Source organism: Prionailurus bengalensis, chromosome E2 (assembly GCF_016509475.1).
Source record: "Prionailurus bengalensis isolate Pbe53 chromosome E2, Fcat_Pben_1.1_paternal_pri, whole genome shotgun sequence".
NCBI lineage: Eukaryota > Metazoa > Chordata > Mammalia > Carnivora > Felidae > Prionailurus > Prionailurus bengalensis.
The window spans coordinates 51,085,441-51,098,051 of NC_057352.1; the positions used below are offsets into that span (position 1 = coordinate 51,085,441).

Consider the following 12,611-nt stretch of genomic DNA (forward strand, 5'->3'; position numbering starts at 1 on the left):
GGTAGGATGTAGGTGTGAGGGAAGGATACCGGGTCGAGTGGAAGATATTACACTGAGGGGTGTATCTGCATGTGTCATATGCCCAGGTAAAAGAACAATTTGCTGCTCGCATAGGTACATCTGCAATTTAGTTGACATCCTTCTCACAGGCTGAGTGGATCAACTCCTCCTGCACATGTTAGAAATCATTCAGACCCAGCCCTGACGCAGCAGCAAAGCTCTAAGCACTGGCCTGAAAAATCACATCTCAGGGATGTGTGTCTTTCCCATTACAATGGAAGCTCCTTGAACAAAAATGTGCTTTGTATTTATGCATTGCTGTGTCTCCCCCTGTTCACAGGGAGCTCTCCATAGATACGTGCTTGCAGAAAGGGGCGCAAGTAGGCATTTCAGCAATACCACTTCTGACACAAGTCCCTGAAAGAAACTTGAATATTTTTATTGGAAATCTCTTCGTTCCATGGGAGATTGTATTTCTGAATCATGCAAATAAAGCAGACTGTACCTCTTTCCTGGGGTCACGGGGAGAATTGATATGAGAGTAGGGCCTACAGTCTTTGTGAGTCTCTTCTTTCCTTGACGCCTGCTATAAATGAGAAGATTTGAGATGGAGGTATTCACTAAGGAGGATTCAGGTCACCGACAATTGCCATAGTGAGTCAGCTCAAGCATTAGCTGACAGACAGAGAAAAAGCCACAGAACCCACAGATGGCTCAAAATCATTCTTGCTGCATAACCCGGCAGTGACATTGATAATGGAGCATTCCTCGTGCTCTTCAGAAATTCATTATTTTTTAAAGAGTTCAGTTTTAAATACACCGAATGTATGTGTTGAACTATTTTTGCTGTACCTCTTTCCCTGCCCAGTGTTCTAACAATAAGTAATAGCAGTAGTTAATGTTTATTGACTTTTAATTATGCACCAGCAATTCTTCCAAAAATTATGCAGATAGACATTCGTGCAACAATCCTGTGAAGAATATACTATTGTTATTCCCATGTGCCAGATAGGAAAGGGACAAAGGGGTGGAACACCTTGTGCCACAGAGGGAGTCATGCCCTGTTACCTGTTACTAAGTTACATTATGGGACATAGGCACTTACAGTTGTGATTAAACTAAGGTCGTTGAGGTAGGGAAAGTAGCCTGGATTATCTAGTTGGACCTGATGGAATTACAAGGGTCTTTACAAGAGGGAGGTGAGAGGATCAGTCAGAGAAGGAGATGTAACTGAGAAACAAAGTGGGGGATTTGAAGATGCTATGATGCTAGCCTTGCACATGAAGAGAAGTCGTGAACTGAGGAATGCAGATGGTCTCTCCAAGCTGGAAAAGGGGAAAAAAGGGATCATCTTCCAGAGACTTCCGAAGGAAAGCAGCTCCTGCCAACCCCTTGATTTTAGGACTTTTTGAATTCCCAGACTAGAAGATGATAAGTTTGTGTCGTTTCATGTGACTGAGTTTGTGGTCATTTGTTACATCAATAACAGGAAACTCATACAGTTGCCCAAGGGAGGGTGAAGGTGCAAATCCACGCCGACTAGTTATCTTAACTCCTGGGCTACCCTGTAATAAAAAAAACTATTAAAAATGTCTCAGAAGGGGGCTAGCCTGAGGAGGCTAAATGTGTCAGAACAATTTGCAACTTATTACTAGAAAATTAGAGTTTATGCCCTCCCTCTGGTGAACAGGATATGACAGGGTCACAATATTAATATTGATGGCAATCTAATCATTAAAATATAACCTGAGTGACAAGCCTACTAATGAACAGATTTACAATTAGAAAAATAATTCTTTCAGTCAAGTAACATGTCTCCTCCTACATCGTTGGACTGTGGGTCTTTGGCTGTTATAAATTTTGTTAACTTCTGATTTCTAATTTTTATTACAGCCAATTGTCTAATACCTCTGTTTTTCCTATGTATGCATTTCAACCGTGTACAAAAGATTCGTTTTCTGAAAGTGTTTGACAAAAGATGGGCATAAGTGTGATTCTGTTAATTGAAACATGATTATTACTTGGATGCTTAATTTAGTGTTTCTAAACAAATAAATACAGAGTTAGATTACTTTCATGAATGGCATGCATTCATTATATCTTTCATAGGTTAGTTTCAATGTAAATAAATATTGTTATGAATCATCTGAACTTTTCTTTTGTGAGAATGTATTTGCATTGGTAGTGTCCTTTGTGGAATAGCAAAAATAAATTCACCTTGAATGTTACTAGTGACGGCTCAGACGTGAAATGTTGCTTCCCCAGCCAATGATGTGAAGCCCAAGTTGAACTTTAAAGGTTAGTAATGTTGAAAGTAAAAATTTCAAAAACAAACAAATAGACATGACTTTCATTCAAATACAGAATAAATACATATGAAAGATTAATTAAAGAAGGAATCAGAAATATGGTAAAGCTAGTTGAAAGAAGATTCAAGAGACTGAGTGTAGATAGGAATCCTGGAAAGTATGTTGGATTACTATCACTAGGTTGGGTACATAAATGGTTAATGTCGAACAGGGCACTAAAACCAAAAGCATTTATTTTCTATCACACAGAAGTCATTTGTATTTCCACTGGGAAAACAATTTACAAATTAACATGTAACTGAGCACAGTCTGGCTCTAACCCATAATAAATAGTAAAATGAGACTTTTATTAATTCACCTAGAATTAAATAATCTTTAGATGGACCTGTGAGAAAATGGTCCAATATGACATTGAAAGGAGGTGAAATTATTGCTTTGGGTTATATCCAGTTTTTCCAGTTAAGAGTGGGTAAGACCATTTTCAGGAGAGACTACAAACCTATCTCTCCCACCAGCATCCTTGGAGAGATAGATTCTCATAATGAATTCAAATTAATTCTCTCTGTGTCTCTCTCTCCCTCTCTCTCTCTCTCTCTGTCTCTCTGTCTTTCTCAAGATTCTTTTTCATATAGTTCCAGATTTTTATATCATTAACTGTATGTGCCACAACGCAGAGTTTTGTGATTATTGCTTAAAAGTCTATGCTGCTTGTATTTCAGATATGTTGTGTAAATTGCTTTTTATAACAGTGACTTATATTAGACCCATATAAGTAAGTTTTCTATCTAAAGTAATACTGTTAGGAGTCATCCTGAGTTTTTTATTTTATGATAATTCTTGTACACATATTGCACACATGTAAGTTGAAGTTATCGTATACTAACATTGTACTCACATTCTGAATTATATTTAGCTTTTCTTCCCTGAAGATATTGTTCACACACACACTGAAGTCCGTGATGGTGTGGCAGCAAGTTTGTTGATTTCCCTACTTAAACTACTTTCTCACTTACAGACCCATTTTCTTTTTTTTTTTTTAATTTTTTTTTTCAACGTTTATTTATTTTTGGGACAGAGAGAGACAGAGCATGAACGGGGGAGGGGCAGAGAGAGAGGGAGACACAGAATCGGAAACAGGCTCCAGGCTCTGAGCCATCAGCCCAGAGCCTGACGCAGGGCTTGAACTCACGGACTGCGAGATCGTGACCTGCCTGAAGTCGGACGCTTAACCGACTGCGCCACCCAGGCGCCCCTACAGACCCATTTTCAGAGAAAGCCCCACTCCTCTTCCTCCTCTGAGAGCTGAGTTACTGACTGTCTCTGTATTTCTTTTCATGACGGTAGAGGAGAGAAAGTATTGGGAGAGTAATTCTAAGAGTAAGAGAGTCTTAAGAGTAATTCTAAGAGCTTATGGGGACATGTGTAGGACTTGAAGATTGTGAGGAGTAGAAAGGTTAGTAGTGAGGTTTCTAGATCAGAGGGGTGAGTTTCTCCAACTACCTTAACTAAAGAGCCAGTCTTCTGTTGACCTTGATCAGTCTGTCATGGTTGTTCACTTGCTGAGCAGTGTCCACCTTCATGGAATGTCAGCTCCATGAGGGCAGGGGGCTGTGCTGGTGTTGATTACTCTCTCGATCTCAGCATCCATCACAGGGTCTCACAAACGATTTGCTGAATAGATACTTATTGTTTCTGAATGTCTCAGATTTCTTGGTTAATATCCATGGAGTAAGAAGATAATAGGTAAGAATGAGAGAAAATGGCAAGTGGCTTCGTTTTAAGAGATGAAGCAGTATACCATTGCTTTAGACATCAATTGTCTGACACACTTTTCACTTTCCTTTGTTGCTGATGGAAATATACAAGGCACAAAAGCTTTAGGTGCCATGAAGGATGATTATGACCATTATAATGTGATAATAATAATAGCGAAGAAGAGAAAGAAAGAAATAGTGGGGTAAAGTAACACAGGCTAAACCTTTATTGGAAAAAAAATTCTCTTGGTAGCTTATTCCAAAAATAGACTTTATCTAAAGTAAAATCATTATTATGATGGTTGCCTTTAAGCAATACATTAACTCAGAGATAACTGCATTGCTCCAAATGCATCAGCATTTAAAGTCTGTCTTATTGGAATTTTTCTTAATTTATTGTAATCTAATAATCATAGAACACATTATTTGTATTTGACACAGAGTTATGTTTTTACCATGCACATTCATTCAGCTATATAACAAGGAATAATTGTTCAGTTAACATTATTCTTTCTACAGAATGCAATGTTTATTCATGTGCATTTGGTGAATGAATTCTTTATAAGCACATTAACAAGATGTGGAAAAATCAAACCTCTGACTTTTCAAAAGATAGCTGCATAAAATAGTTGAAAAAATTTGGGGGGGGTGGTGAATATAAATGGTTCACATTAAATATGATGGATAATCTGAATGAAATGTATATTTGGGCATACAAGTAGCTGTAATAATTTTGTCAAATGAAACAAGATGAGTAAACTTTAATGTCATTTCATTGACTGGGAAAAGTCAGCTAACCGGTTGAAAAATAGCTTCATTGGGTTTCCCTAACTTCTTCATTTATTACATAAATGTACTCGCAAGGGTAATTGCCTTAAAAAAATCTTTGACTTGCGAAATGTAGAAAGCCCTGCTCGGCTTTCTGAGTATTATCAGTTCTATTTTGTGTCTGTTGTTTGGGTGCAACTGATTTTGACAGATATGCTGTTATGTTACTGGTATAACATGACATCTTTTTTCAGATGAACTGAATAAAAGTGATCTTGACAATGAGTAGATAAGACACTGTCAGAAAGCTGAAAAAACATGTCAATGTCACAGTTTTGACACAAATGCAGCAGAAAAGCCCTTATAATATCATTAAGTGACTATCTTTCCAGTGATGCTCTTTAGAAGACAGAAGATAGCATTGCTCTTAAATACTATTACTTAGCCACAAAAATAATAGAATAAAACAAAGCACAAAGGTCAGGTTAATATATACTTGAGATGGCATTTGATGAGTCTGATGGATGTGTTTATATTTTTATGCAGATCTTTTATCTATAGCATGTGTGAGAGAATTTTTGAGATATCAAAACCATTTTTTCAGGAGCTAAACACCATTTGCCTTCAGCACTTCAGGAACATGATTAAAAATACTGATGGTGAAATATGCAAAGTGGTTGTGTGGATATTGATCATAACCTTTTTCTTGATTTTATTTTTTCATTGAATGAAAAGAAATAGCTTTCAATAATAGAAAATTAGGAGTACATTTTGAGATGTATTTCTAGATAATGATTTTGTAAATAGGTTAGCAAGGACTAAAATGGAATCAATCCCAGGCATCAAGAGGGAATTAGACACGAGCTTTTATTTTCCTTGTCTTGGAACTGAACTATACGTGCCTGTGTGTATGCACAATGGTTTATATATGTATATATGTGTATGTATATATATATGTGTGTGTATATATATGTACATTCACATGTACATATATGCACATTTAAAATGCTTTAATAAAAAGTATATTTATCCTTTAGAATGACTTTAATGTCTTTGTCTTTAGGATCAGAAGTGGTTGATCTTGATGGAAAAAGTTCCCTTGTCTATAGATTTGATCAAAACTCCCTGAGCCCAATAAAGGATGTTATTTCTTTGAAATTTAAAACTATGCAGAGTGATGGAATTCTGCTCCACCGGGAAGGGCAAAATGGAGATCATATCACGTTGGACTTACGAAGAGGAAAACTCTTTTTACTTATTAATTCAGGTAAATCTATTTGGCGAAGTGTTTGACAGTCTGGCCACTTAGATATCACTTCAGTAACTTTATGCTTTTATAGCTTATCGTATAACAATTAAGGTGCCTTATTTCCAGATTCAGGGGCTTATATGTACACCAGTATCATACATATAAAAATGGTTCCTATTTTGCAAATTGTACAAGACCCTCATTTAAAAATTTTTTTAATGTTTTATTTATTTTTGAGACAGAGAGTGAGCAGGGGAGGGACAGAGAGAAGGAGACACAGAATCTGAAGCGGGCTCCAGGCTCTGAGCTGTCAGCACAGAGCCCTATGCAGGGCTTGAGACCAGGAACCATGAGATCATAACCTGAGCCCAAGTCGGACGCTTAACCACCTGAGCTACCCAGGCACCCCTGCAAGACCCTCATTTGATGTTTCTTTTGCTTAGTGCTGACAGAACTACATAGCTGTTTTCAAACATCATGAAGAAAGGGATGAGTCCCTGAAAAATACTGAGCTAGTAAAAAGAATGAAATTGTAGCAAAGATATGTTTTACTTTGCAAATGGCATGTGATGGGAAATACTAATAAAAAGAATTAATGGCGAAAGAAATTCCAGCAAGGTTGAGAGGATATTATATTCAAACTTCAGGTAAATCCATGCCAGTGTTTCGGATGGAATGCAAGGAAGAAGATTGCAATTATGAGAGATCCTGGTCCCCAAGGGGAAACTTTTTTTTTTTTTAGACTGGAAATAATGGTACTGTTGTTTTTTTCTCTTCTAAGGTGAAACCAAACTGCCCTCCGCTCACACGCTGATCAATCTCACCCTGGGCAGCCTGCTGGACGATCAGCACTGGCATTCAGTGCTGATCCAACGGTTGGGCAGACAAGTGAACTTTACAGTGGATGAGCACAGGCACCGTTTCCACGCCCAGGGAGAATTCAGTTACCTGGACCTTGATTATGAGGTGTGATAGTTATGTTCCAATTAATGCAGATTTTTACAATGTATATGTGGCGCAGCCATGCAAAAGAAAACATACTGTAGAGACAGCACCCCTTCCCTCTTTCAGAGTAAATCAAAGTCCTGGTGACATGTTTCCCAAGGTGACCTAACTCACAGTAGCAGATTTGAGCATATGCTACTGAGGCTTTGTCTTTCTGATGATATGTTAATCTGTTATCAGAGAGAGAGAGAGTTTTCTTTTTTACCTGAAATGTATAGTCACAGATTATCACATGTAGGAAATCTCCAAGAGATCATATTACCACCGGTAAATACAGAATGTGTTGCATGATTTTTTTGTGCGCTTTAGGGTACCCTCAAGCAGTGTAGATTTATGGAGAGGTTGTAGTAACTAATAGATTAATTAATTCATTATCAATCGATTCAAATGCACAAACACCAATGTGTGCCGGAAATACATATAGAACAAAACGCCATTATAACCAGTTAATGTTATTAAACAGAGATTTACCATGGATATAAAGAGGCATTTTTATTCATCAGCCAATAAACATCCAGATGTGATTAGTAACTTGTAAGAGTAATCAAGCTCTAGTGTAAATGAAAACTGAATGCATGTAAATTTGTTTTCAAATCTGCATTTTAATTTTTTAAAAATATCCATACGAAATTAGCAACATGGCAGTGTAGGGTGATGAAAAATTGATTTATCTGTGATGATTAAAGCTATAGTTACTAATCATAATTACTTAAGCAAACTATCAGAAAATCACTAAACAATATTATTGATGCCATTTTTCTTTCTAAGATCAGCTTCGGAGGGATTCCAGCACCTGGAAAATCAGTGTCATTCCCCCATAAAAATTTTCATGGGTGTCTAGAAAATCTCTTTTATAATGGAGTAGATATCATTGATTTGGCCAAGCAACAAAAACCAGAGATCATCACTATGGTAAGAGAATCTTCATGTAAATGAATGAATGAAATTGTGTTGCTTTTTCACACAATAAAATTGCTTGCTTCCCTTTGGATTCCCACTTGATATGATGTGAGATTACTTTCTCTCTTTTTTTAAGAGATTACTCTTTTAAAAATTTTCTCTGCTTGGCAATATTCAGGTAAGGGATTAATTCTACTTAAAGCAATTATAATTCACAGAGCGTGATTATTTTATTTTTATATGAAGTAAAACATTTTTTTTACAGTTGATAATTTCATTTTGTTGTGATGCTGTTACTCCAGGGGACCAATTTCCTTTGCTCTGTAACTACCTTAATAAGATATGCCCTGACAACCTCCCTTAATCAAGGGAATCAAGTTCCTGGAATCAGATAATATCCATGTGTATTAGAGAGGCATTTGAAAAACTATATTTTGCCATGGTCATTCATAACAAGTAAAAGAAACGAACAGGCCGTTATGACACTGCCTCTGCCAATCTGTCCCAATAGCGATGTTGGTCAGGCTGCGTTATATTCTAATTCTATGGAAATGCAGCAGATTTTAAATATAACCGCATTGGTCTGGGGTCAGTCAGGGAAGTAGCACCACTACGAGTTTTAGGAACAAGGGATCTCTTTTAGGACTTGGATCTTCACATTTGTCAGAGAAGCTGAAAAGTGGAGGCCAGCTGTCAGGAAGAAGAGTTAGAACAGGGTGAAGGAAAGCCAGCTCCTCTGTGATCATCCCTCACTGTGCTTGTATCACAGGAAATAAATACATAAACAAACAAACAAACAAACAAACAAACAAACTCCCATGGAAAAAAATGGCTGGCATTTCACTTTTGCCTCAAATACCACACAAGCTCCGTTTTTGACTAACTTTTAACCAGAACCAGCCAGGAAAGAGGATTCTGGGAGACATGGTTTCCAGCTTAACTAGCTTCATGAAAGAAGCTTCAAGAAAGAAGCTTCATGAAAGAAAAGAAAACGTAGATCCTTTTCAATACATTTCTTTAATTGTTCAAAATTCAGGATATATAAATTCAAGCTCGTGTTATATCAGCCAGTCGCAAAGCACATCACGGGAATATTTATTTTCTTATAAAATGTTTTATTCCTAATTCTCTGTGTGAATTGATGTTATCTATAGGAATATACCATTCAGAAAGATTTTTAGTCATACTTTGATAAGAGGGAAGATGATTTAAAAGGAAAATCAAAAAGCCATAGGTAGATGTGTGTGTTTCATTGGCAAAACGAGCTTCCAGAAACTGCCCATGCAGCTAACACCTACTTTTCACTGGCAAGAGGATTTGCTGCTTGCGGGGTAGCAGGCCACTGTCCAAATGAAGCATCAGACCAAACTGCTGCTGGTAAAATGTTTCCAGTTTTACGAGGTTTGTTAGTTTATAATTGCCTTTACATTATGGGTCAGCGTCACTTACCCTTCAGCTTTTATTTTCCATTCACTGGGACAAGATATTTGTCCACAGTGAAAGCTAATTCACTTTTAACAGGATCACAACATAGCCAAATATCTTTGTTTAACCAAGACTAACTGGTTTAATTCCAATGTGTATCCTTCTAAGTACAGTTGATTTCATTGACTTTTCAAATCTGTATTTGGAAAAGATGCTAAAGAATATTTTCAGGAAAAGTAAAAACCTTTATCTTCATTTCTGAAGCCTGTTAAGGAACATGTTTAACTATTTCTAAATAATTCAGAGGGTAAAGATTTTTTAAATCCTTAAATATATACTTTACTAGTTAGATAATTTTTATACATAGTATTTTAATGAAAATTTATGCAAGTCTAAGGTGTCTTGAAACTCTATTTTAAAACTGTTAGATGAGAAATAATACATGTAAATCTGATGACACAGGCATAATAAGAAAGAGCCAAAAATGTTTAAAAAATAATGTTGGGACGCCTGGCTGGCTCATTCAGTAGAGCATGAGACTCTTGATCTCCGAGTTGTTCGTTCAAGCCCCGCGTTGGGTATACAGGTTACTTAAAAAAATAAAAAATAAAATCTTTAAAAAAATTAAAAGAATGTAAGTAGTACATTGTACATTGTAGTATCCAAGAAAAAAGGAAAGATGGGCTGATGCTATAAAGAGACCATTCTGAGGAAAGCTAGTCCCAAAGAGCCACAAACTCATGAAAAATGCTTAGATTCGCTATTGGTCAGGTAAATGCAAGATAAATGAGAATGATATATCACTTTGGCATTTTGTCATTGAACCTGTGCAAATTTAAAAGATCTATAATACCTATTCCTGCCAAGGATGTGGGGACAAGGATATGCTTGTATATTACCGGTAGAACTGTGGAGTATTTTAACTTCTTTTTGGAAAAGAAACTGGAAATATTTATTAAAACATATAAGTATATATAGTTCTGCATTTAGAACCCTTTTCCGTAGAACTGAAAATATACAGAGGAGCATACCGAGTTATTTATTACAGTCTTTCTGGGAAAGACAAAACCTGGAAATGAGGATATATATATGGATATATATATAGATGAAATATGAAAAAATACAGAAGGAAAAAGAATAGCTCGTTAATATTGGTTATGTTATGGGATGGATTAGAACCAAAGGCAGCAAAGGACGAAGGAGAAAAGCATTTTCAGCCAGAGCCCAAGGAGTAGAAATCCAAGAGAAGATACAAACAAAGAATTGGCTTGAATAAATTTGTACTGAATTCAGTCACATTGAGTTAGATGCCTTTACAGAAGTTGCGAGCTGGGGAAAAATGGATTTCACCCAGAGCCTAGGGAAAAGTTTGCCTGACCGTGCTGTCACTGGATTTTGAAGAACCTTTAAGATAAATGGCAAGGATTTGAATTTTCATGTTGATAGCCTTTTGTTGTTTTAAATCAAGGGTAATTTGAGATCCATAAACAGCCTTTGTGACACTTCAGTTTCTATTACTAACATGATGGGAGTCATTCTGAAAGCTTTTTCTTTTGCTTCATTCTCAGGGAAATGTGTCCTTTTCTTGTTCGCAGTCACAGTCTGTGCCTGTGACTTTTCTCAGCCCCAGGAGTTACTTAGCCCTGCCAGGCTTTTCCGGGGAGGACGAGCTGTCTGCTACTTTTCAATTTCGAACCTGGAATAAGGCAGGACTTCTGCTATTCAGTGAACTTCAGCTGGTTTCAGGGGGTCTCCTCCTCTTTCTTAATGATGGAAAACTTAAGCTGAATCTCTACCAGCCAGGAAAATTACCCAGTGACATCACAGCAGGTAATAAGTGTATTCCTGCAGGCACAGCGTATGGGTTTGAAAGATTTCATTATCTCTCTGTCCCTTTTCCATAAACTTTTATGCATAACCAAAAACAAAAACTAGTGTTTGTTTAATGAATGAATACTTGAGTTAATAAGATTATCAGGACTCTTCCTTAGAGGACCTCGATTCTAATTTCCTTTTAAGTGTGGCTTCAGCCCTAGCAGGTCTTAGTAACCAGAATGATAGTTATGGGGGAATAGAAATTTCCTTTCATGACCCTCTTCCCACTCCAGATAAATCCACATATTCTGAGGAAATGTGTTTTGGGAGAAATGCAAAAGACTTTGAAATGGGCCCAAAAGTTTACTGGGTGTCTTCATGGGAAGACTAGGCTTTGTCTAACACAGCTATTAGCCTAATCTGGTCTGTGAGAGAAAAGGAGTGTTTCTTGGATCTGTATTTCTCTGTCTGTGTGTGATGTAAAACCCAAGCACTTGGTCAAAGTAACTTCACTTGCTGATATATTCTGTACAGAGTTGGATATATTGGGGAGGATGAAAAGGTTTGTGCAAACTTCTCCATTTGGGTACCAGAGGGGATTCTCTCTACTTCTAGGCAATACGGTTATCATCTTAATGATTAGAAGTGCTATAATTAAGGAGACTGTATGAGTATTTGGAAAATTAATACCTAATTTAGGTCAGCGCTTTGGGTGAGGGATATTTTTGCCTCTTCATTAAAATTATGTAGTTCTTGACAAGGGATCTCCAGCACGTTTTCATACACATGGAATAACACCCAAGCCAAGCAACTAGAGGTCACATTGGGGTGAGTTGCTACATCAGTTTAATAAATGATCTTTCAAAAAAATTGAAAGATGCCATTGTACTACTCCTCTGTGTTAACTCTGGCCAAAATTAATCGCATATGAGAGGAAAATTGGCAGAAATACAGTTGGAAGCTAAATATAGGAAGAACAAGTGTATCAACGGACACACAAATACCTAGTCTTTATGTATTGGTGTTCAGTCTGTCGCTGCAGTTTAAATGTGGGAGCTGGAAGTTCGATATTAAATATAATTTTTAACAGCTACTATGTTGTGACTTTTTCATGTAATGCTCAAAATGTGGTGGATTTGCAGACCCGACAAAAGGAAACAAAGGAAACAAATTAATCAGTGCCATCTAAATAATTAATAGGCTCCCTAAAATGAGGGCCCCAAAATGTAAGCTTGTCATTAATGTGTCGTTTATTGTGATTTATTTGACATTCTAAGAAGCGGTGGTATGCAGAGCCTTGTTTCAACACCTTAAAGAAACTGCTTCAGTACAGTGTACTATAGTGAGCCCCATGAAGCTGGTTCATTCTAAACACTTTACAGGCAT

At 36.9% G+C, this 12,611-nt stretch overlaps 1 protein-coding gene across 1 annotated transcript in view; it reads left to right on the forward strand.

The window, feature by feature from the left end:
- The window catches only part of CNTNAP4 (contactin associated protein family member 4), a 253,985-nt gene that overhangs the window by 141,603 nt on the left and 99,771 nt on the right, over positions 1-12,611 (forward strand). The window contains exons 5-8 of the mRNA XM_043599720.1: positions 5,895-6,098; positions 6,862-7,046; positions 7,854-7,997; positions 10,979-11,240. Coding sequence (XP_043455655.1) covers positions 5,895-6,098; positions 6,862-7,046; positions 7,854-7,997; positions 10,979-11,240 — 795 coding nt within the window. The remainder of the gene's footprint in view (positions 1-5,894; positions 6,099-6,861; positions 7,047-7,853; positions 7,998-10,978; positions 11,241-12,611) is intronic.